Here is a 25,839-nt window from a genome sequence, read left to right on the forward strand (position 1 = left end):
TTGTGGTACGTTTTAAAGCAAAGGGAGTTCTGTGGTTCTCCTGGTTATGTTGCGGGTGCTCTCTTTCAGCAGTTTTGGTTTTCCCTTCCAATCTGTCACAAATGTTTTCGCAGGAACATGAGCCGCCTTGATTGAGCAATGTTGGACAGCCATTCTTCTTTAGGATGAAGACCCTCCCTCCCCGCTCCTGGAGTGCCCCAATGAGGAGTTGCTTTTGCCTTAGTTTGTTAATCTCTCAAGGTAAATGGTTGGTGCTGCCGACCTGGCGATGGTGGCAATGAAGCTGTGGTCACGCCCGAGCTCCAGGCCGGGGCTTTCGTCCTGTTCCAGGGACACGGCTTCATAGCCCTTGTTGACGTGGAGCGGCTGGTGAGCCTGGCAGTACCCGATCACCGGCTGGTCGTAGCTGTAATACGGCAAGGGCTTCACGTGGTGTGGGACCTGGAGGTGAGAAAGAGAAGATGGATGATGAAAATGCTTTGGAGAGATAAGAAGATGACACAGGATTGCATTTTGTTCTCTTTCATGCTGTTTTAAGTCATCAACTGCTGATTCAAATATTAATGAACATTAAGCAAAATAGTGATTGTTAGTATTTAACTCCATAGTTTTGTGTAAATACCCTTAAATATGATCTTATCTATCACCTATCTATCCATCTATCATCTATCTATATTTCTTTCCCTCTCTCTCTCTCTCTATATATATATATATATATATATATATATATAGATATATATATATATATCTATATATATATCTATATATATCTATATATATACACACACACACACACACACACACACACTTTGTACTTAAAGTCATATATACAGATTTCTCATAAAATCATATGTAAAGATTTTTCAATGTTTGTTCTATCATCTATCGCCATAACAGAGTTAGAAAAACCCTAAATTCCTATCAACAGGGGAATTTAAAATATGTATATTATGTGCATTCATACATTTGAATGTAGATAATACAAAGATTGGAGAGTGGCGATCTGTTGTTATATGTCAAGATTTGATATTAAGTTAAGACATTAAGCTGAAAGAATGTCTAGTATAAACTATTTTGTGTAAATAGAAGTGTAAACATATAAAGAGAGTTGTTTACTTTTAATTTTTATATATAATTTAAATATTTATGGACACGTGTAACTTTTTTCTTAAGATTTTAAGAATTTGCCATAGAATATTTCTAACAACTCAATAAATTCTGGACAAAAGAACTCCGGAGTCATAAAAGTGGGCATATCTTTGTGTTCATAACAAGCAAATTTATTTTAAAATTAGACACATATTTGGCTTTTTAGCTCGAAATCAATGCTTTCAAGCTAAAAAGCCAAATATGTGTCTAATTTTAAAATAATATTCCCGAATAATGGTCTACATTAATAGGAACATCTCAAAATATTATAGTGAGTTTGACTCTATGTTCAGCTTTTAATTAAACCACACATGTCTGATAAATAGAAGTGTCCCAAGCTTAGGAAAAGGAAAATTATGATGGCTGGATAGCATGCTAGAGTGTTTCTCATAACCCGCTAGATCCAATCTGATATTTTTGATTAACAGTCCACAGATTATAAAACTGTGTACACTTAATGGCTCTGTAAGGTTAGAGTTTGTGGCAGTTTGAGCTATTGTCTCTAGGCTCCTACCCCACTTCTCTAGTTGGCTTTGTGATCCTGGGCTGAGGCTTTGCAAATTCCATTTCTGTTTGACCTGCTGCTCCCTGTTAGACCTTGTCAATGGGGTCTCCTGGACAAAGGCAGCCAGGCAAAAGGAGGTAGAGAGAATTGCTCCCACAATGGACTTCCTCTCTGCATCTTCCTGCTCTAGGGAGCTACCCCACCACACTTCTTTCTGGTTGGAGCAGTGTCTTCCCATAACAGCAGACAATCCCAATTTGTGGTCTTTCCAACATTTTCAGCACTTCCAATATTTCATCCCATCCTATCCCCCTCATAGACTTCAGCACCAGGCAATGTGAAGGTCATTTCCCCAAAGCTGCTCCTTTAAGATTTTTATTTTAGTGACTCTAATATCTTTATTTAGTCCCTTAGTTCTACAGGTTATAGGCATGGTAGTGGTTTACTGAAGGTGCTGTCTCTGTTATACCATCGCACTATCTCTTAGCCTTTGTGTGAACTTAGCTAATAACTATATTTAGTTAGCACTTTTTTGTTAAATATGTTTTTTAATTGATTTTAGAGAGAGAGGAAGGGAGAGGGATAGAGAGACAGAAACATCTATGGGAGAGAAGCATTGATAGGCTGCCTCCTGCTGGGGATTGAGCTGGCAACCCGGGCATGTGCTCTGACCAGGAATTGAACCAGAGATCTTTTGGTTCATGGCTTAATGCTCAACCACTGAGCAACACTGTCCAGGCTAGTTAGCAATTCTTTATATTAATTTTTTTTTGGTTAAAATAATTGATATGTTGTCTGTCTCCTGATTGGACTATGTGACTCTTTCTCTAGGTTAAACTGCAGAAATTGATAAATGGTTATAACTTTCTAATTTGGTAGATAAATTAACCCCCAAAGTTTTTATGGTTTAACTGTTCTATAGGAAGTTAACCAGTCTTATATCTAACTTAGCAAATTTATTTGTAGAAACCATTCCTATCTACAATAATAAAAGAGAAACGTGCAAATTGACCGTACCTCTGCTACACCCACAAGCCATTCCCACCAGCCAATCAGGAGTGAGTATGCAAATTAACCCAAACAAGATGGCTGTGGCCACGGAATGAGCAGGAGGCTTGGGTTTCCCTGGCAATGGAGGAAGCCAAGCTTCCCTCAGCCCTGGCCTGCCCTGGACTCCACTCAAGGCTACAAAGTTTCAATTATAGAAGATAAATTAATCCCAACAAAAATGGCAGAAGCCACGGAGCCTGAGAGAGCAGGAGGCTCGAGTTGCCTCAGCGATGGAGGAAGCCAAGCTTCCCACAGCTCTGGCCTGCCCTGGCCTCTGCTCAAGGCTACAAAGTTTCAATTATAGAAGATAAATAAATCCCAGATACCAGGGCCTTCGCTTGGGTTGCCGGGGGCATGACTGGCCTGCAAACCACCACAGGCCCCTTGCCCAGACCGCCCCATGCCCCAAGGGAACCCTCACCCTGATCCGGGACACACTTCAGGGAAAACCAGCTGGCCCCCACCCATGCACCAGGCCTCTATTCTATCTAATAAAAGAGTAATATGCAAATTGACCATCACTCCAACACACAAGATGGCTGCCCCATGTGGTCAAAGATGGCTGCCCCCATGTGGAGACAAGTTGGCCACCACAAGATGGCCAGCAGGGGATGGCAGTTGGGAGGGACCAGGCCTGCAAGGGAGGGCAGTTGTGGGCAATCAGGCCAGCAGGGGAGGGCAGTTGGGAGGGACCAGGCCTGCAAGGGAGGACAGTTGGGGGCGATCAAGCCTGCAGGGGAGGGCAGTTAGGGGTGACCAGACTGGCAGAGGAGGGAAGTTGGGGGTGACCGGGCCTGCAGGGAAGGGCAGTTAGGCATCAATCAGGCTGGCAGGGGAGTGGTTAGGGGGTGATCAGGTTGCTAGGCAGAAGCAGTTAGGAGCAATCAGGAAGGCAGGCAGGCAGGCAAGCAGTTGGGAGCCAGCAGTCCTGGATTGTGAGAGGGATGTCCGACTTCCTGTTTAGGTCCGATCCTACTGGGATTGGGCTTAAACAGGCAGTCAGACATCCCTCGAGGGGTCCCAGATTGGAGAGGGTGGGCTGAGGGACACACACCCCCATGCACGAATTTTGTGCACCAGGCCTCTAATCTATATATATATAAAAGCCTAAGCAACCATTATGACCAAATGACTGGAACGACCAGAACGACCAGTTGACCAGTCACTATGATGTGCACTTACCACCATGGGTCAGTGCGCTCCCACAGCCAACCTCACACAGCCCCTCCCCTCAGGCCCCAATTGGGGTGACCAGCAGGCCAACCTCCCGCAGTCCCTCTCCCCAGCCAGCCAGTCCCCATGATGGCCCCAATCAGCGGGACAGCTGGCCAACCTCCTGCGGTCCCTCCCCCTGGCCATCCAGCCCCAGACCAGCTGGCCAACCTCCTGTGGTCCCTGCCCCCTGCTGGCCTGCCCCTCCTATCCCCAATTGGGGGGGGGGCAGGCCGGCCAACCTCCGGGGCCCTTTTTCTTGGCCAGCCAGCCCCCATATAGGCCTCAATCACTGGCCAGGCTGAGGGACCCTACCCGTTCACGAATTTGTGCACTGGGCCTCTAGTTACTATATAAATCCCTAAAATGTTCTTCAAGCTAGGGCTTGGATTTTCTGCCTGGTATCCTCATTAATATGTTAAATACAATTTTGACACAATTTACTATCTGTTTGTATGAGAATTATATTTTTAACAACTTTATACTTAACTAAGGTAAAAGTCACTTCCTCACATTTTTAAAGATATATGTTAAAGCAACATTTTCTATTGAAGATCACAACTCAGTAGGTTATAAAATTAATTTAGTGAATCTAGATAAACATATCTAAAATTAAATGAACTAGAATGAGAAGTATCAGAGTGTATCATATAAATAAGTTGTTTCATAAAATTTTGTTTCTGATTTGTGTGTGTGTGTGCATATGATTGTATATCTACTGAGTCACATTGAGATAATTTTAAACTAGAAATCACTGTACAAGATATTTTTTAAAATAATTAGAGCACATATTGAGATTACAGTTTATTTTCATGTGATCAGCAATAGCCTGGAGAAATTTCTAACTATTTTCCCTGAATTCATATAATTCACTGTATTTCTCAATGAGTAAGAAAATTAAATAAATATATATTGCTTTTTATTTAGGAAGAGGCACAATGACGTCTATTGGAAGTCAAACACTAATTTCAACAACTCTTTAAGAAATGGTCAAAAACAATTAGTTATTATTATTGGAGCTGCTGCTGAAAGCTGTGAGGTCTAAAGATCTATGAATAAAACTAATATTTGAGTTCCTCAAAAAAAAAAGAAATAGTAAAATAAGTAATTTCTCATCAAACAAAATGTTGATATAACCTTGAATATACCATTCTGTAATAAAAAATATGAAAAAAACATACTAAGTCAAAGTATGTTGTGATTGATACAGAGGTATTTTAAACATTAGGCATTAATTTCTATGCTGACAGTGAGAACAAGGCACTGATTATAAAAAAACACACACAATAAACATGATAGAAGTACTAGATACAACAGTTGTTGCACACTTTCACTTAAGGGAATAGCTCACTGTCTCCAAATTACTCAAATAAAGAAAAGTCATTAAAATAAATATTGCCCAAATGGTGTGGCTCAGTGGTTGAGCGTTGACCTATGAACCAGGAGGTTATGGTCCAATTCCCAGTCAGGGCACATGCCCAGGTTGTAGACTAGATCCCCAGTGGGGCGTGCAGGAGATGGCCAATCAATGATTCTCTCATCATTGATGTTTCTGTCTCTCTTCCCTTTCCCTTCCTCTCTGAAATCAATAAAAAATATATTAAAAATAAACATTAAGCATAGGTTGTGGTTTTGTACAGTCTTCTTGCACCACACATAGTCTTTCTCTAGTCATTACAATGAGCAGATAATCGACTCTATAAACATAGTATATGAATAGTGAATGCAAGAGTGAGATGGGGTCTTACAGACTCTTTTGCATAATCAGGTTAATATACAGATGAAAACCAGTAGCTCATTTGTTAACATGACTGCATTTTCAATGCAAAATAATATCCTTCAAGTTGAAATATAATGGAAATAAACAATTTCATATATTAGACACCATGGTATTTGTCTTCAAATTAAATTGATTCAAATGTCAAGCAGCCTGCTTTAACTGCAGAGCTTTAAGTTTATATACTGCCTCATCTCTGAACTCAGGAAATTTGTTTTGCTATTACAGTTGGACCAGTTTATTTTTTACTTCAATTTACTGCCATTTTCTCTATTGTATTTGAGATGGGCTTAGAAGCTCTAGCAGGGCAAAAAACATTGTAAAATTTCTTGCACAATAGCCCAAGAGCCAGAATTCGAAATCCAAGTGAGTTGGCAAGCTCTGAAAGCATATCTAAGATGTTCGCTTATTTACTCTTAAAATGTATTCTGTAGGGCACTATGTGATCAACTGACTTCGTGGTTTCTGAGGATCTAAGAGCTGAGGTCTGTACTGTATAGTAATAATGTGCAGTACATTAACCACCTGAGTCCCCATGTGTAGCATGGTTTCCCTTCCAGCAGTCAAAACAAAGTATCCTTAAGTTCCCCTTAATGTGCATTTAGTATTTTTTTGTAAATGTGTTCCTAGAGGTTTTTTGTAAATGGTCTCTATGTTCCATCAGCTCTTCGATAGACTTCATTCTGTAGCAGAGGAAAACACTACTTAAAGATGGCCTCATTTGCGTGCTTGACTGCTCATTGATTGCATTGGAAGCTACACTTTATTTACAGATAATGGGTGTGGTACATAGAATGAAGGATGTCACTGGGGGAATATATTACACTGTCCTAAAATCCATATGAACATTTTAACTCAAATTGAATTGAACCTTCTATAGAGGTGTTACCAGTGGAGAGAGGTCCTCGTCCCCACCTGCTGCTCATGGGAGTAGAATTCTTGTGCTATCCCAAGAAAAATAATTTTTTGAAACTTGCATGGGAGGATGAAATATTATAGAAAGCTTTATTCCCTGTGTTCCTAAGGTCCCATTTCCCCTTGTCCCACCAAAGAATAAGTCCCATGTTGCCTTACAGGCCTAAAATCAGAGCCAGTGTCAAGAGTTTCCATTCCATGTTAGAAGAGTCCGATCCAGCATCAGGCTGGTTTAGCTTGTGTTCTCTGCTGCAGTCCATCAGGCCATTGCTTATAGGGTCCACAGAGCCGCATGGCTATGGAGGAAACACTGGCGAATGCAGGGAACAAGAGAGCCCCATGAGCTAAGAGCCACAAGAGAGAGCCAAGAGCAACAAGAAAGCAAACTGCTTTGTTTAGGAGATTATGTATGACCAAATTCTCAGGGGCTTGCAGTGGCCACACCCATTCTGGCCAATGAGCTCTGTTCCCAGGTGTGACTGACAGGCACCTGTCACCCCAACTTGACTGTGCATGCCTCTGTCTCCCATTGGTGGTACTCCTTCCTCCCGTGTTTTGTGGGAAATGAGCTGGGGATTCACTGGGGATTGCAAAATTGAAGCTTCCTGGGGAAGTTCCCAAATGAAATGCCTATGAAGTCTGGCCTTCCCTTTGCTCCTTTTCCATCATTAATAATTAGCTATTTACTATGGTATCAGTGGCATGTAAACTTCTGTAGAGCCATATTTTATAGCTAAATGTGAGGTTGGTTACAAAGGGGAGGAACCATTATTATCCCTAATTAAAGTCACTTGAATTCTCCTGAGTTTCCTGTGAATCATCTAAAAATGAGGATAATAATGACACTTTATTCACCTCTATAAACTTTGGATAACTCTGAAAGTATTCCTTGATTATCAAGAAAGAAAGGCTATACTGAAAAGACATATTCTCACTCTAGTTTACTCAATAGTGGCAGTATCATTCCTGAACACCTGCCCCATCTTTTTGTCTTCTAGTTTCTCTTCAGAGAGATCAAGGGTGTGAAGGGTCACAGAGGGGTTCGTTAACCAAGGCTTCAGTACCACTTTGTGCACTCAGAAGCTTAGAAACCTTAGTATATGTTCTGATTTCCTATAAACACCATATACCTTTTGCCTAGAATGTGTTTTGCTTCCAACATGTTCGAGGGAGCATAAAAGGACACACTCCTTTCAATTCCAGTGGCTCATAGCATTAGTGATTCAAAGAGGGAAGTCAGCGGTAGGGAGAATTTTTAAATCTTGGGAGGAAGGGCGAAATTAGAGAAAAACTTGTGGAGCTTAGAAGTCTGCAAATTGATTCAGATCCCATAATTTCACATCCATAATGATTATATTTAAAATGAGAAATGTGTCTGTATATAAATGTGAGAACATTGTGAAATGGGCTCTTGATATATGTGATCATGAAAAGCTTTTGAAGTTCAGTTTTATTTTTATGAGCATGAAATTCCAATATTGTTATCCTCTTTTCTCAAAGGTATTAGCATTAGTTATAAGTAGTTTAATAGCCTGATCGTTCTAAAATTACTATGCACTATCATTAGTCTTATTTATTAACTTTTCATGAACATTGTTCACATTTCAATATGAGTTCTTTCAATTGAAGTCATAAAAAGTTGATTTTCAATTTCCTAAATGACATTTGGTCTCTAATTTTTAGAATTAAAGGGTAGTGTCTGACTACTCAGACCATTTAAAAAATACCATCCTATAAATACGGATGACAAATTCAATATAGTGGAATTGCTTAATTAAGATGGACACTTGGTTTATTGGAAATAAAATTAATTAAAAATGAAGGGCACTAGCTAAATGAATATATAACAGCCTTTATTCTACTCACTTTATTAATAGGTGACAAGAATGGCCAGGAAATAAGAAAATGTAAATAAGTTTGAATAAAGTTTTTGTGTTTTTTTTCAGGAGCCTTGATTAAATTTTACAGAACTTCACATCATTTATGTTAATTGGATAACAGGGAAACTTAATAGACTCATAGACACAAGAAAGAATTTAATAGCTATACTGGAGGTTTTACAGGGTCTCAGAAACAACTGAGACTGGGAACATAAATGTCACCAGGGTCCTCTTCATATACTGATTGCCAAAGAGCTTCCTCTATCTAATTTGACACATGACAGTGACAGCTCCAAAGTATTATATGTTCCACCCAAGAATTGTGAACAAATGACCACAATTCTTTCTAGCTCTTCATATCAAGAAGTAGAGTCTATTTCTTCTTGGGTGTAAAGCCTTGTGGAGTCACTGAGGTAGAGGACCTAGCACCCCCTAGGACTCACAGAAGCTCATTACAGGCACATGAGTCCAGGAGCAAAAAACCCATGCAGCTCTGAATAAGCAGAATCACAGTTCTTTCATCTCATTTCAAAAAAGCACATGAAACATTGGACCGAGCTGTGAAATTCACAGTTCCTATAGATGTGATTTCATCCCTCACTCCTCAACTGAGATAATTAAAATAACAATTGCCTTTTCATAAGTTTTGCCTTTCTAAGTTTTGAATATCTGAAGCCATTTATAATATAAAGAGACACAAGATAATTAATAAATCTAAGTCAATGTGTCAAATTATATTATTTAATTCCATTCTGAAAAGAAACAGCCTATTTCATTTTTTTTTCAATGCAGGCTTGCTTCTTAATTAGAAAACAATTATCTAAGCATTAGTTTCTGTGAATTAAAAAGTAAAACTTTCAACATCACATGACATTATTTTAGAAAGTATTTGTTTTAAAGCTAATTTTAAAACACAATTTTGAGAAATACATTGAACCCAAAAGTTAACAACTGTTTTCTGAATCAAGATGCAAATTAGAGCCCTGATTACTACCCTTCCAATTTACTATTCAAATGAACAAAGTTGTTTTTTTTAATAAAGATGTTAGTTTTATTGTTTGTTGTTTTTTCCATCACCAAATTAAAAAACTCTTCAAAATTCCTACAAGATACATTAGATAAATGAATGAATTAAGAGTCCTATGGTTCATTTTGTGGAGCATTTTTTTTTTCAGTGACTAGCAATTTAAGCATGGCTCTGCAAACTGCCATTCATTTTTCAAAAGGTTAATAGAAAACTAGGCGAATCACACACTTCTTTTTCAAAGTTCTTTTGAGCCATGACAATCTATATATATCAAAGCCTAAGTGACCTAATGACCAAACTATTGGTCAATCGGTCACTATGATGTGCACTGATCACCAGGGGGAAGACACTCAATGCAGGAGCTACCCCGGGTGGTCAGTGTGTTCCCACAGCCAACCTCCCATGGCCCCTCCCCCTAGCTGGCCCGCCCCGATGGCCCTGATGTGCCCTGCCTGCCAACCTCCTGCGCCCTCCCCCCCTTCCCCAGCCAGCCAACCTCCCACTGCCCCAATATACCCTGATCGCCAGCCAGGCTGAGGGACCCCACCCATGCACAAATTCATGCACCGGGCCTCTAGTACAATTATAATTTTCTATGTCAAATCACAAGTATGCAGTCAGTAAAGACAATGATATATACTAACATGGAAGGACCTAAAGATGTTACGTGAAAAAGCAACAAGCAGAAAAATGTTTAGGAAAAATTTGTTATTCATCTCAATATACAGGAAAGTGGCCAGAAGCATACACCAACTTGGAGTCAGAGAAGTGCAAAAATGGACACCCATTTTACTCTCTATACTTCTATATTGCTTGAATCTTTTCTTTTGCTGAAATATTTTAATGAATTTTTTATGTAATAAAATAGTTTTTGAAGAGTGACAATAAATGTGATCGTTAAAAAAATAAAATAAAATAAATAAAAGAGGAATTTACTAGCTTATTGTTCCATAAAACTGGAGGAAAAGCTGATTTGGGCTGGGGAAAATGTCCTTTGCAGAATTTTGAAACACTCACCAGCTTTGAGTATCCAGAACTGGTAAGGAAGAAAGAAAAAGACAGGGTTTTGAATAATTCCCTGGCCATGAGTCTCTCTTTCCCTTTCTCCCACCCTCTCTCTAAAAATCAATGTGCCCCAAAGGGGCGGGGATGAACTTGCAACCCAGGTACTACCCTTGACCAAGAGTGACACTTTGGTGCACAGGCCAATGCTCTAACCACTGAGTGACATTGGCCAGGGATTAAAATACATTCTTAATGATCATTATCTAGACATTGTTTGGGTACAGAATATGTATTCACATATTTGTTGAAAAAAAAGAATCATAACAATCTTCCCCCCACTTTGTTTCAAAGATTAAATAAGTAATAAATATGAAAAATATAAAATAATCTATCAATATTTGTTAAATACACTCATTAAATTTATTGATCTTTGTTTTATAAAATCTTTAAAGGAAAACAAGAAGACAGTGGTACAAACTTATAATTGTCTCCCTTCCATTTTGTATATGGGCATGTGAAATACATAATGCTCAATACACTGGATACTGTCTTTTTATTGACTACACTCTCCAAATCATTGTAAACTTAAGTTCTGACAACAGTTGCACAGTAGCATTTGTTTTCCTTGTCCTGTTCTTATTTAAAGGTGGCAATGTGTACTATTTGTGCACTCATGGTTGTCCAGATTTTAAGGTTCAAGTCAGTTCGGGGATAATAGAATACAACATCCACTTACATCTTTATTGCTCTCCTACCAAGATGTCTTGCCTATGAAGTGTCTAGAGAGTTGATTAAGTTAATGAATGAGGTACTACCCGTTCTTTGAAGTTAGCTTTGACTGCATTAGCTGGGAAGCTTATTACATTGGCAGCACTCTCAGCATTCAGTGAGATTTTAGGCTAATGAGCTGGATTAATTAGCTAGTATTAACTTGTAAAAAGCTTTCCTTCTGTAGCTCTGGCCCTTGAATTTGAAGACGAAGGTCTCCTCAATAGTGCATTGCAAGCAAACATCCTATTTAAGTTAATTCTACATAAATTTGCTTCCAAAATACTCAAATAAAAAATAGAGACACCAAAATTTCAAAACCTGCATCTTTCCTTTCTAAAAATAAAACCCATAGAAGTTTCAATGACATATAATGAGGTGCAGAAGACAAGTCTTTCCTAGTAAAAGAAGACAATGATCATTACTTGAGTCCATATCTTCTCCTGCAAAATTAAAAATAAAACCATACAAAAGAAAGAAACAAACAAAACTAAAACTTATCAGCGCATCTAATAGATTCAATGTCAAATTTATTTTGTCAACCCTTCTCAGAAATTTGGAAAAAAAATAAATAAAAAGCTACATGAATGCTGCTACTGAGAAGGTACAAGCAATAGGAATTAAAGGTACGGCCATTTTGCTTCCAAATTCAATTTCTTCACAATGACCAGAGTAGCTTATTTCTATTTCCATATGAGTTCATGTAGCATTCTGTATAGTTTTGTGTTGAATACTTAAAAGCGTGTTTATAACTTGTTTTATGGAAGAGCATGCTTCTTGTCTAATCCAAATGTGACTGATCACATTTTGAAGATATACGCTATTTTGTAATCCTCCCAAAACATCCAGTTCACTACTGCAATGGTAGTCAGTAAAAAAAAAAAAAAAAAAAAAAAAAAAAAAAATAGAAAAAAAAAGAAAGAAAGAAAAAAAAGAATTTTTTAAATGTGTAAATGAAATTAAGTTTATATAGTAGGAATGTGATTAAGTTTCTTGCATTTCTGTGGTTTTCTTTTATAGCAGAATTACATACCTGGGGTAAACGTTTAAAACCAAATGACAAACACAGAAGGAAGAAAACCCCAGAAGGACATACACATACTTGATAGAATGAGATATGTAAGCTGGTTTTAACCCCAGAAGGACATACACATACTTGATAGAATGAGATATGTAAGCTGGTTTTAATAGAGTTTAAATAGAACTTTTTAGGAGACTGGCTGATCCTAATGGAAAGAAGCTTGGCAATGTATATTTAATTACTAAAATAGGTGAAACCCATTTAAAAAAGCAATTAAAGTTTTTATTTTGATTGAATATGTTTTAGAACAGCATGGCAGAATGGTGTATAAATAATATTAGTCTCAGATTTTTAACAAAATGTGCTATGATCTAGGTTATTGCCTGTATTCTGCCATGGAGTGTGTACCATTAAAAAGTAATTATATAAAAGTGAATTGGCCAAAACCGGTTTGGCTCAGTGGATAGAGCGTCGGCCTGCGGACTCAAGGGTCCCAGGTTCGATTCCGGTCAAAGGCATGTACCTTGGTTGCGGGCACATCCCCGGTAGGGGGTGTGCAAGAGGCAGCTGATCGATGTTTCTCTCTCATCGATGTTTCTAACTCTCTATCCCTCTCTCTACCTCTGTAAAAAAATCAATAAAATATATTTAAAAAAAATGAATTGGCCATGATAGTTCAATTATTTATGTATTCGTTCAATCTCATGGAAAATATTTGTCACAAAGGTTGACAAACTTTCCATGAAGGGCCATTAGTAAATACAGGGGTTGCAAAAGTAGATTTACAGTTGTGAGTAAGTGAAATAGTTTATTCTTATATTTGACTAGAGGCCTGGTGCACGGGATTTGTGCACTGATGGGGGGAGTGGCCTGTGGGAATCGGTGCACTGTGGGAGCACTGCTCATCTTGGTCAGCTGAGGGGCTGTGGACCCGCCCTCTAAGTTGCTACTCTCTGGTCCAGCATCTTTCGTGGAGCCAGAGCACTTGCCTCTCCAGGGGACCTGGTCAGGGCCAGGCCCAGGGACAATAGCACTGAGAGGAGGCAGAGTAGGCCCCTGTCCTGTGACAGCCACAAACCCACCTCTCAGCCTCTGGAGTCAGCTCTATGAGCCCGGTGGTGATGTTACATGGCCTGTGAACAACCAGAGGAGGCAGCAGGGAGCGAAGAGGAGGAGCCTGGGGTGAGGTGGCAAAGATTGCAGCCCGGGTCCCTGCCCATTGGCCCAAGGTTCGCAGCAGCAGCAGCAACTCATTCCGGTCAGCTGAGCGGCACTCCCACTGTGGTTGCGCACTGACCACCAGGGGGTAGTTCCTGCGTTGAGTGTCTGCCCTCTGGTGGTCAGTGTGTATCATAGCGACTGATCGACTGGTTGTTCTGGTCATTCCGCCATGTGGTCACTGGGATTTTATTATATAGGATTATTTATTAATTATAGTATTACTAGTGGTCTGGTGTACAAATTAGTGCACATTGAAAGGAAATGAAAAGAAATATTTTAATATCACTATTCGCCCTTTCTCTGTAATAGAAGTGTCAACCAAATTCACAATCTACAATTACAGATTGAAACACATGTGTGCATTTGGTGCCAGCGAGAGCTGTTTATGTATTGTGCATACACGAGTCAACTTAGCCTTTTATAGATATAGAATAAATTTGCTTAATTAGACCTGCTTTCTGATTTAGATAAACTTTTTCCAGCCCAGTGAAGCACCCCAACTTCTCTTTCAGGTAATTGTCAGCAACACAGCAGTAAATATCAACACAAAGCAAATTATTATTGTAGATCATGCAGGGAGGACAAAGGGTAAGGTATTTAACTGCAGCAGTGTTTGATTATATTCTGCACAGTGAGAAAACCTGAAGTAATTTTCAAGGTCCACCATTTCTTACTTCTTTTCAGTCGGCTCAAGTTTCTAAGATTTCTAAATCTCCGTTTTCCAGCTAATTACAAGAAAATAGGATTCCATCGAGTTTCCTATCTACCTACTCCAGGACTTCTGTGAGGATCAAATGAGATGAGGCACAGGAAAACGCTTCACAGACATTTGGTTAAAGTGTGAAATGTTTTCACCTGGCTATAAAGAAAGTTGTGTTCCTGGGCTGAAGAAACTGCAAGAAGGCTAGTCGCTAGGGAGATGAAGCCGTGCATTACTATGTGACATCATTACCCAGTGATCACAGCCACCATTTCCAGGCTGGGCTGGGCCATGGGCCACATTTTGCTCCATGGGGTCTTGGCAGCATTGGCTGCAATTTCGTGGGCTGTCACTCTGGGGTGGTGGCGGGGCCTGTGTTCCACTTGGGGGAAGCTGAGTGTTGCTTTGTGGGCTCCAGGTCCGTGGTGCCATTTTTCTGTAAATAGCCAGTGCACGTCATGGCAGCTCCTGCATTGAGCATCTGCCCCCTGGTGGTGGTCAGTATGCGTCATAGTGACCAGTAGGACGGTCAGATACTTAGCATATTAGCCTTTTATATATATCCTAGAGGCCCGGTGCATGAAATTCATGCACAGAGAGGGGTGGGGACCGCTGGCTCCTAACTGCTTGCCTGCCTGCCTGCCTGATCGCCCCTAGCCACTCTGCCTGCCTGCCTGATTGCCCCTAACCGCCTCTGCCTCAGCCCCTGCCACCATAGCTTTGTCCGGAAGGACATCTGGAAGATGTCTGGTCTATTCAGTCTAATTAGCATATTACCCTTTTATTAGTATAGATATATTTTCCATATAAACAACTGTAGACCTACGTTTGCCCACCCCTGGATTTTAGACTTGCAAACCACAGTCTCTGCCAACTCCTGAAAGCAAGGCTCCCATTACAGTTTGAAAGTAGGCTTAGGCAAAATGTCAACAAGGGGAGTGAGGCTCTGTTTCAATGAAAATATTATGTGTTAACACTGAAACTTGAATTTTGTGTAATTTTCAGTGTCACAAAATATTTATATTCTTTGATTATTTTTTGAATCATAACAAAAAATATAAAAACTATTTAGCTTGAGGCTAACTGTGAGCTAGGCATTATGGTAGGTGCTGGGTATATTAAAAAAAAAGTTATTTACTCAAATAACTTCTTTAGAATGAATAGCATGAGACAAACCTGATATTTGAGACTACATGATCGAAGTCAGCAAAGCAGAGGGAGAAAAGGGCTGCCAGCCAGTTTGCATCGCATGTTTTCTTGTGAAGATCCTGGTCTTCCAAGTGTGCAATAAAGCTCTCAGTGGATCACAGACAAACAGCTGCACTCACAGGACCTTGGCACTTAGAAGTCAGACTTGAACCTCCAGGTGGGAGTTCTGAAGTCACCATTCAGGTCATTTAGATCAAACATGTTCTGACAGAATAGATGCCCAATGACCTTTTAGTGAAGATCTTAAGCAACACTCAAGCTATTGAACCTGCCCCTGGGTCTATGATGGCGTGTAACACAAAGCTCAAGAGAACTTTGGTGATTTTCTAAAAGAGGTTAGGTTCAAGGGTCATCTAATGATAAGGAGGTTTTGTTTTGTGGATAAGTTAGAAAGCCTTTTTCCTATTTTTCAATCTCACCAAACCTCTTCCCATGTTTGAGCCTATGTATCTGAAGAATTCCCTTTGACTGGGATATTCTTTTCCCAACTATTTACAGTGGGATTATGGTGATCTTTTAAGTCATGGCATAAATGTCATGTTTCTAAAGGGGCCTCACATATGTCAGCCATTCCCTGTTTATTTCCTTTATAGCATTTATCAAAATGTTAAATATATGTGATTATGTATCTCTTTGCTCTTTTACTGTCTGCTTTCCCCCAAGGTAAGCTCCGTGCTATCAGAGAGTTATTTCTGACTGGGTTCTTTCTATCTGGTTAACCTATTTAAAAAAATGTGTGCTAAAAGAATGTATGAATTTATGAGAGACATTTGTTAGAGAATTGGGTTTTATTTAGAAGAATTTTGACTTAAAAACTGTAAGCCCCACCCTTTCTTTTTCTACCATCTCCCATCTGTTCTCAGTTTTGAATTTAAACAAGGGGAAATAGGACGGCACACAAACATTTTCTATCTACAAATATTTGCATGCCTGGCATTATCCTGAGAGCTAAAGATGTCCATGACCTTAAAGAACCTATATCCTAATATGGAAGACAAATGTGATCATATTTTCCAAGGTGATATCATTTATGGTACAATATAATACTGGAGGTGTATAAAAATGACAAGAAAGGAAAACAGAGGGAGTAAGATGTTTACAGTTGATTTCTGATCTCAGGTATAGATGCTTATGAAGTCACCAAGAGAAAGCCTGGCGCCACATGTAGCTTCTATATGTCTGCTATTGTTGGCATAGCACATGGCTTTCTATGAGCCATTGGAGCCTGCTGTCTAGGTCATGCATATCAAAAAGGAACTTCTTTTTTTCTTTTTTAAAATAACAATCTATCCAACTGATCCCAAACTGCTCTTGTGGAGAATAAATTCCATACCTTCAATCTCTATAGCCATTTTCCTCACCTCTCAGCCAAATACTCAGCCTTCGTCTTTCATGAATGACGCATCCCACAGTTATGATGAGCAGTAGAGACGGACTCTGCTCCCTGGGTATGGAGGGGGCAGGACACTGCTACAGCTGCTTTCTCAGCTTCTGCTGAGGAACAAAACAACCAACCCTTGCCACCCTTAATGGAAGCCGAGAAATGGAGTGCTTCATTTGCCATTTGGAATTTCGTGAACCACACAAACTGCCCTTTATTTTGTTTTATTTTTTTAATATATTTTATTGATCTTTTACAGAGAGGAAGGGAGAGGGATAGAGAGTTAGAAACATCGATGAGAGAGAAACATCGATCAGCTGCCTCCTGCACATCCCCCATTGGGGACGTGCCCACAACCAATGTACATGCCCTTGACCGGAATCGAACCTGGGACCTTTCAGTCCGCAGACCGACGCTCTATCCACTGAGCCAAACCAGTTTCAGCCAAACTGCCCTTTAAAGAAATGGTTCCCAGCTCTAGCTGCAACTTTGACACATCTGAGGTCATTTTATAAATACTTACATGGGATCCCTATCTCAGATCAATTACATCAGAATTTTGGGGGTATCACCAAGGCCATCCTATTTTAAAATAGCATCCAGCTGATTCAAATGTGCAATCAAGGATAAGAAAGCTGCTTCTTATTACATTTAGATTGCCTTTTCCTTAAAGGTGTAGGCATAGGAGGGAGTACACAGTTTGATTGACCTAATTCCCCACACCTTCCTGGAAAATACCTGACTCCAAACCAAGCCGATTATCTCCCAACCAGAAGTCACCAAACATGGTGCACACATGTGTGTTTTTAACTCTCCAATTAAATTGTCTTTTAAGTTCAGTTCATTACTGCTAATTAGTCTGTTTCCCCAAGTTGAGCTTCCACAGTTGGACTATTCATACTCTTGTCAGTTATTATTCTGTCACCCTTTTAGTTATCATCAATATGGTTGTGTGTGTATTCTACTCTATTGTCTGAAAGTTAGGTGCAATTCAGTTGGGCAAGTTTAACAACTATCATTATACACATGCTTTTAAATAGCTACTTGTAGGTGAATTTACCTTGCCTTGATTGTGAAGTGCCCATAAATGTTCAGTCAGCTGGATAATTCCTTTGGCTAAACATTTTCACAATCTATTTATTTTTTTTTTAAGTAATTTAATTTACTGGGGTGGTAGTAATAGCCCATTTCACTTTGCACTATGGGGAAAAAAGATATTTTTATCTACTTAAAAGCTAATAAAGACTCCCACTGTTGAAAAATATTCAAACCTCCCAATTATTTCCATTAAGCAATAAATTTAAAAGGAAAGGAAAAGAATTAAAATCCAGAAGTATTAGCAAGTAAGCGATAAAAACAAGGAGAAACTTAGGGAAGGGTCATTAAATCCATCTTTTTCCTTAAAGCAACTTGGTACTTGTATACATATAGACTATGTCCTCTGCAACTGGAAATAGTAAGAGTTGACAAAATCCACCATCTGTGGTAGTAAATCTTAGGAGGAAATTATCTGTATGTGTGAGACTACAGAGAACAGCTTGAAGGAGCTGTCCCCCCCACTCCATCCACCACCCCCAACTCCAGCTGCCACCCACCACAAAGAGACAGGGCTTCCTTGCTCATCTCTTCCTACCAAGTTCCACCACAGGCCACCAGGCCCATATGCTCATGATTCCACAGAAAAACACTTATCAACTTTGCACACTGCCTCCATATTGGTCCTTATTTCAGAATGAAGCTAAATTGAGTAGCTGGATTGTTCGACATATTCCAAAGGAGTTGGGTAATTCTACTATGCTGCACTTCATTGTTTTCCATGGCTAACACCCAAAACCTAACCTCTTCTGGTTATCTATACCCCCTCATTCCTATAAAATTATTTTTCCCCTGTCCAAATTTTAATGTTTTCTACCAAAAATTCCACCTGTCCTCTTAAATTCTTATTCCATCATTAATTATATTTTATCCCAAATCACTTCAATGAATGCATGTGACTTCCTCAGCTGTTTATTAGGATTCAATACTCTTTCCTTCTGACCATCTAAGCATGTCACTTCTAATCTACTATTATGTTCTAGTTTTATGTGTTCCTCCTAGATCCTGACCTCTGGATGCTTGACTCTAGTCAGGGTATTTAGCATAGATTCCTAATTTCTTACTGTTCTTAACAGTTTGATTTGAATGTTCTCATTTCTGAATTGTATCTTAATATAAATAAACCATAACTTATTAGCAAGAAAGCTGATGTTCATTGAATATTATGAAGAGTGCTCAATGGAAAGATTAATATTTTACAGAGCCAACTGAATTGCGGTTTTCTGGTTTATCATTACAAATAATAATGCTTGTTCTTTATAATATTACATTATAAATAAACTTATAGCATATTGATATTAATTATTATAAAGAAGTTTATCATTTTATTATGAACTGAAACCCTGAGAGAAGTTCTAGATTCTTGAAACTAAGGTTACCTTTGGCAATTTGATAATAAAATTTTATCTGATAATAATTATATCCACAATATGCTTAGACAGATTTAATTTCATGTGGCTTCCATGTGGCCACCCAAAGTAAAATTTCTTGGATGGCAGGTCATTTGTATTTAACTAACTGAAAATGTGGAAAGGCCCCATTATCTTTTTAGCGAAATATCTAGTAAAACCTCGCTGATTCAGACTAAGAGATAATCACTCAATGGGTGAAACAATAAATTTGTGTTTAACTAACCTAAGGAAAACAAGCCACTAGTTGATCCAATACTTTCCCACCTCTATCTCCTTGATGGGCCAAGTCATTTTGTAAAGAGAGCAGTGGTAGAGGGACAATCTATATAAGCAGGGACTAGGATGACTGAGGAGAACAAAAGGGATAATGAAATGACATCTTCTTCCTGTCCATTGCCTATTGTCAATAGTTTTGGGAGGTCAGAAGTTGATGAAAAGGTCCATGAAAGATTTTGAGACACACTGAATACTAAAGTTGGCATACACTCATCAAGGACATCATTCTCCACTTTTCTGTGGAGGAAACAGCACTCTTATGTCCCTTACCTAGTCATTGGTATTCTCAAGGTGGAGCACAGTTGTGGTCTCAATATTTGTGCCTCCTAATTTATTATGTTGAAGCCCTAACCCCCATTTGTGGTTCTGTTTTGAAATGGATCCTCTAAGGAAATAATTAAGGTTAAGTGAGGCTATAAGTTAGAGCCCTGTATTCATATAAAAAGAGACACTAGATAGCTTCCTCTCTCCCTCTGTCCTTATGTGCATAAGGAAGAGGTCATGTGAGCACACAGAGAGATGATACTTCCTGTAAGCCAGGAGAAGTGGCCCAGAAGGAAGACCACCATGCCAGTACCTTGAGCTTAAACTTCCCAGACTCCAGATTTTTGTTTAAATCACCCAGATTGTGCTACTTTGTTATGACAGCCTGAACTGACTAATACAGGTATCATGACCATTCTGAGGCTTTGCCTGAAGTTGGGTGGATGCTATCACAGGGTGGAAGAAACGTGGCTGTAGCTGATGATCATAAAACTATTTTGTGAGAAATTGTTAACTCTTCTGCAGACCTTCAGAAACAATTTATTGAGAGAGATGAGTGAAATCCTGTTATTTGATAGCAGTGTATATGGCCTTTAGTGGTATTTATCTGAGATATTGATGCTGGATTGAGGAGAAGACTGCAAGTATCAGTATATTGGCTGTCACAAGGTGCTGAATTCTGCCTCCTAGGGAAATGTCTGAGTTCAGGGAAAAGTTTACAGAAGCATGATGATTCATATTGTACTTTCTTGAACATTTTCATTATATAATGAAATCTTCATACTATTATGTAATGTTAAGCTTTATACTATTAAATAAGGCTGAAGTTGGGAGGTGGTTATACATGATAGTATTATACAGAAAGGGATTTTCCCCTTCTTTGTGTCTTATTTTTAATGTTCATTTGGAACTCAAGATGGAGCATTTATAGATCTCATGGTATCCAGCTGGGATCTATGATATCAATATATTTTCCCAAGATGCTACAAGCCATCGTGTTCCTTGTCTTTTTATGTTACTCGAGGGGGTCATGGCTACTGAAAATGGGTCCAGGTAACTCTAACGTCATGCATGTCTTTGGATTGCATATTATTTATTCTCCTTTTGTCCTCTAAGACCATTTCTCACCCTTCTATACCCTACCTTGGGTCCAAGGAGGCTCGATCTATGACTATAGTCCTTCACCAAGCTTCCTTGCTATCTGGCTTTGATTAGCTTCAGTAATGTGAGGCACTCAGTGGTGGTAGGAGATGGAGGTGAGAGTATTTATTCCTTGCTACCCATTCTGGCCTTGCTACAGTTCTCCAGAGGCTGGTTCTTCTACGGCAGTGGTTCTCAACCTGGAGCAATTTTGCCTCCCAGGGAACATTTAGCAATATTTGGAGGCAATTCTATTGTCAAGACTGCGTTTGTCAAGATAAGATGTTGTCAAGGATGAGGTAATATCGGCATCTAGTGGGTTGATGCCAGGGATGCTATTAAGCATATTACAATGCTCAGGACATCTCCTCCCACACACAACAACAACAAAGAGAGATCTGATCTAAATGTCAAAGTGCTGCTGTCAAGCCTGTGCTGTAGGAACAGCTCCTATTCATCGGCCCTCTTTCACAGCTGCAGGTCCTACTTGGATCTAGTAACACTACCTTCCCTCTTCCCCGTCAGGCCAAGATGGTGGGGGTGGGTGGGTTTGGGCTTCTTGCTGTTTCTATTTGAATTCTTCACTGGCCTTTGTAGGTCTTCTCTTAAACTCCTCTCCAGTTGTAACCTCCCTCCCCCTTATTAAACTCTCTTTGGTTAAATCTTTTGTGTGCACAATGTCTCTTTCTGGGACACTGACAAAACTTTGTACTCACATGAGAAACTGATATGGGCATTTAACATCATGTTCAGTTTTCTTCAATTAGAGATAGAATGGCAAACTATCACCAGTACTAATTGCTAACATTTATTTATTGAGTGATAAGTGCTTGACCTGAATGAACTCATTGTCAACAAGAGTCCTATGATTTGAGTGCTAATGTGATTGTCATGTAAAAGATGTTAAAACTGAGGCACACAGGTGAGTGACTTGACCAAGATCATGTACTGAAAATGGCTCTTAAGCACAGGCACTTACCCATGGTCGCAAGCCTTCAGAAAGAAACCACATTATAATATTTGCAACACAGAAGGTGACAGTTGGCTCTCATGAATCATTCAAATGTGAATCAAGGGGAAATTTCAGAGTGGCATCTGAGGCAATTCTTTGTGTCATTCTACACTCCCATTGGGTGCATCCTTTTTAAAAAATGTTTTCCTTAATTTCTATGTCCTTACTTTCTTCTTATCTCCTGTCTTTCTTTTCTGTTCCCTTTTGTTTCTCTTTTCCTTTTATTCTTCCATACCTTTTCACTTCCATTCTTTCTTTTCTCTGCCTTGCCTATTTTTGCAAAACTTAGGTCTGCCTCTGGCACCTTAATGTTAAAATAATCTAGGTTCAGTTTTTAATCAGAATGGCATTCAAGCCATAAGAGACAGAAAGAATGTGTGAAATGTTAATTAAGCCTATTCCTGAGACTTAATGAAATTTTAAGCATAAAATCATTTAAATGTTATTTGCCAAGTGCCAGTATCATAAAACAATATAGCCAATTTCATAAGGAATTTGTGATATACAATCAATTAAGTCATAAAGCCTATACTTTAGAAATACAGAAAAAGCAGATTTTAATTTATATGCATATTATATAGAGATATGAAGCTTCTAAAATGACAAAGTTCATTTATATAAAGGCTTTGGTTTGCAAATATGAAATGCTGATATTTGAAAATAATAGTTTCTCTGAAAATACTTTTCAAAACTGGGCAAATTGATTCATTCTCTAAGGAATTGTGACAGTTAGGGGAAAAATACAGCTGCTTTTTTACATGCAAAAATCCTGGAGATAGGAATCTACTCTATCCATTTTTCACAACAAATATGTATAGCACTTAATATCAAATCTGAGTCTGCCTGACACTGTGATAAATGGATGCATTGGTAGATGAGCAAAATAAGATTTTGTCTTAGAGGAAATATTGGCTTTTCATTAGGTCAACTGAGAACTTATAGCATGCAAAAGAACCACCTAGAAAGTGATGGTTTCTCTAAAGAGGTTTAAATACTCTTTCTAAAGATATGCAAACCTAAATTTTTGTAGGAAAAAAATTATTTCCAATTTCTATGACTAATTGAGAGCAATGCACTATATCCTGTCCTAAACTTGCATATGGAGAAAGTTAAAACTCAACATTTATGCTTGTACATTCAAAGTGTTCTTCTATTTTGTCCTTTTATGGACAAAAGTAAATCCTCAATGAATAAGAAAACAAAAACTCTCTGTTTCTCATGGCAAAATTTCTCTATAAATATCCCTCTCACAGCACAAGAAGAAAGCAATTCTCTTGACATTTCAGAAATTTCACTGAAATCAGCAAAACTGTTCATGATAACTGAAGAATTGGGAGAGATTGTCTCATTCATTGTTTGTAGAGAACAGAAAGTGCTGGGAACACACTCTATGGAAATTCACATGAAACTGGCAGTTAGAATTGTCATTTTTTCATGTGCACTTCACCCGAATTAGCGTTATGAACAGGTTTGAACAAAGATTCCAAATGAAGATCCTGCGCCACTGCTTAAGAAATAACTGTTTCTTTGAGGCCTGCGTGTAACCACCAACTAGGTTCAGGGGGCTCTAAAGTATGTGTTTCATTTCATAGCCATAAAAAGAGGCAGGCAAAGGTCATTGACATCTTCATGGGACTAAAAAGGATCATTCTGCAATTTGGTTTCCTAAACTGCCACTGTTATCTAAGAAACTTGTACTTTTTAGACTAAATCTACCTTGAAAAATGCAAAGAAAGAGGTTTCAAATGATTACACCCTGTTCTTATTTCCAATCAGATGTAGGACTAGGGAAAATGTCCTGATACATAAAATAAAGGAATTAATTTGAAAGATATCTAAGGCACACGTTGCCTTATTCTGTGCATTCTGTGATACAGAAGATCTTTTCTATTGGACTAGTTGACAGTCATAATATATATATAATATATTTTTATTGATTTCAGAAAGGAAGGGAGAGGGAGAGAGAGATAAAAACATCAATGATGAGAGAGAATCATTGATTGGCTGCCTCCTGCATGCCCCCTACTGGGGATCGAGCCCACAACTTGGGCATGTGCCCTTGACCAGAATTGAACCTGGAACCCTCCAGTCCAAAGGCCGATGCTGATCCTAGGGCAACAGTCATAATATTATTGAAACTGTTAATTAGGTAAATTTGGGATATGAGATGGCCCTTAAAAAAAGCTCCTTTGCAACTGAAAAACACTAATATGGTTGTTAAGGTGCTATGCCCAGTATCTGTTAGCACACTGCTTCTCCTAGCGTCCACATCACCTAAGACCTTGTTAGTAATGCCAAGTCTCAGGTCTCACCCGAGACTTACGAAATCTGAGTCAGCATTTTAACAAGGCCTCTAGATCATTCATGTGCGTATGAAAGTTTGCGATGCACTGTTTTCAGGGGTCACTTGTTTTACAGTACTCATCTATCTGAACAGCAATGCTATTTATACTATGTTTCCACTAGACCAAATATGTTTCAAGATAAAAATTAATATTTTTTTTTCAGAGCCCAGAAAAGTTGTCTTCCAGGTGGAAAGCATCAGCATGACCTGATAACTTATTAAAATGTAAATGATCGTCCCCTGCCCCAGCCCTACTGAATCACACGCCTGGGTTTAGGGCCCTGGAACCTGAGTTTGAACAGGCTCTACAGGTGATTCTGATATACAATGTGACTTCAGAGTGGGATCTGAAGAGTCACCAGGTGTAGGTGATCAGGCTGAAAGGCAACTGACAGGACTTAGCAAATAAGAAGAAAACAAAAGTTCCAAAAGGGGGTTAGGAGGGAAAATGGACCATAAACAGTGCCGTGTTTTAAAGGGTTAGTAATGTAATAATGTAGAATGGACTATGGTTGTTATGTTTTCTCCAACTCCATAAATTCTTGTCCTTCAAAACTCATATGAAATGCCAGCTCCCTCAGGTAACCCATTCCCCAACAAGAGTAACTTTTTGCTGTTCTTTCTCATCCCATAGACCCGCGGTCGGCAAACTGCGGCTCGCGAGCCACATGCGGCTCTTTGGCCCCTTGAGTGTGGCTCTTCCACAAAATACCACGGCCTGGGCGAGTCTATTTTGAAGAAGTGGCATTAGAAGTTTAAGTTAAAAAAATTTGGCTCTCAAAAGAAATTTCAATCGTTGTACTGTTGATATTTGGCTCTGTTGACTAATGAGTTTGCCGACCACTGCCATAGACCATGTGGTGTTTGTCACTTTTCAATAATTGTTACCAGGGCACCACTAGGGGACTACTTTATATGTAAAGTTTTCAGAGGGTAGAGGTTTTATCTTGTATCTATGTTGCCCCCTGCAGCTAACACTATATATTTGGGATACCATTGATGTCTAATGTTTTCTATTTATTTCTTAATATTTTGTTTTGGGATAAAAAGGCCTGTTTTTTTCCTAATTTAGAGGGCACTCTACTTATTTTCTAAAGATGAATAACTACCTGTGAAATATGTTGAGATCCTCCCATTAAAAGTAAGTTTTGTTAAGAATGTCTCCCTTTATACATTAAGCATTAAAAATCCAGCAACAAAGTCATAGAAGGTCTTTTGCCCCCCAGTAGTACAATTGAAACATTTGATATAATATAAAATATGTCTCCATTTTCATGCATTTAAATTTCTAATTGTTTCTCAGTCCATTGGAGAGACTTTCTAGGTCAACTATGTGCTCACACTGTGCTACATGTTCCAAGACTCCAAGTTCGTCTCATTTCTGTAATCCTCAAAAGAAAGAATGCCAGTCAGTGCTCCTCATTTATACAATAGTTAGAAAAGATCCAAATTAAAAAATTGACTCTTTGTCAAATG

General features: G+C 38.9%; 1 protein-coding gene across 1 annotated transcript in view; it reads right to left on the reverse strand.

Annotated features, from left to right (window-relative positions):
• Nucleotides 1–219: 219 nt before the first annotated feature.
• The window catches only part of LRRTM4 (leucine rich repeat transmembrane neuronal 4), a gene marked incomplete at its 3' end in the record, with an annotated part of 714,648 nt that continues 689,028 nt past the window's right edge, over nucleotides 220–25,839 (reverse strand). Inside the window, exon 3 of the mRNA XM_079791491.1 lies at nucleotides 220–441. Coding sequence (XP_079647617.1) covers nucleotides 220–441 — 222 coding nt within the window. The remainder of the gene's footprint in view (nucleotides 442–25,839) is intronic.

The sequence above is a fragment of the Cnephaeus nilssonii genome, assembly GCF_951640355.1.
Source record: "Cnephaeus nilssonii genome assembly, chromosome: 15".
Classification (NCBI taxonomy): Eukaryota; Metazoa; Chordata; class Mammalia; order Chiroptera; family Vespertilionidae; genus Cnephaeus; species Cnephaeus nilssonii.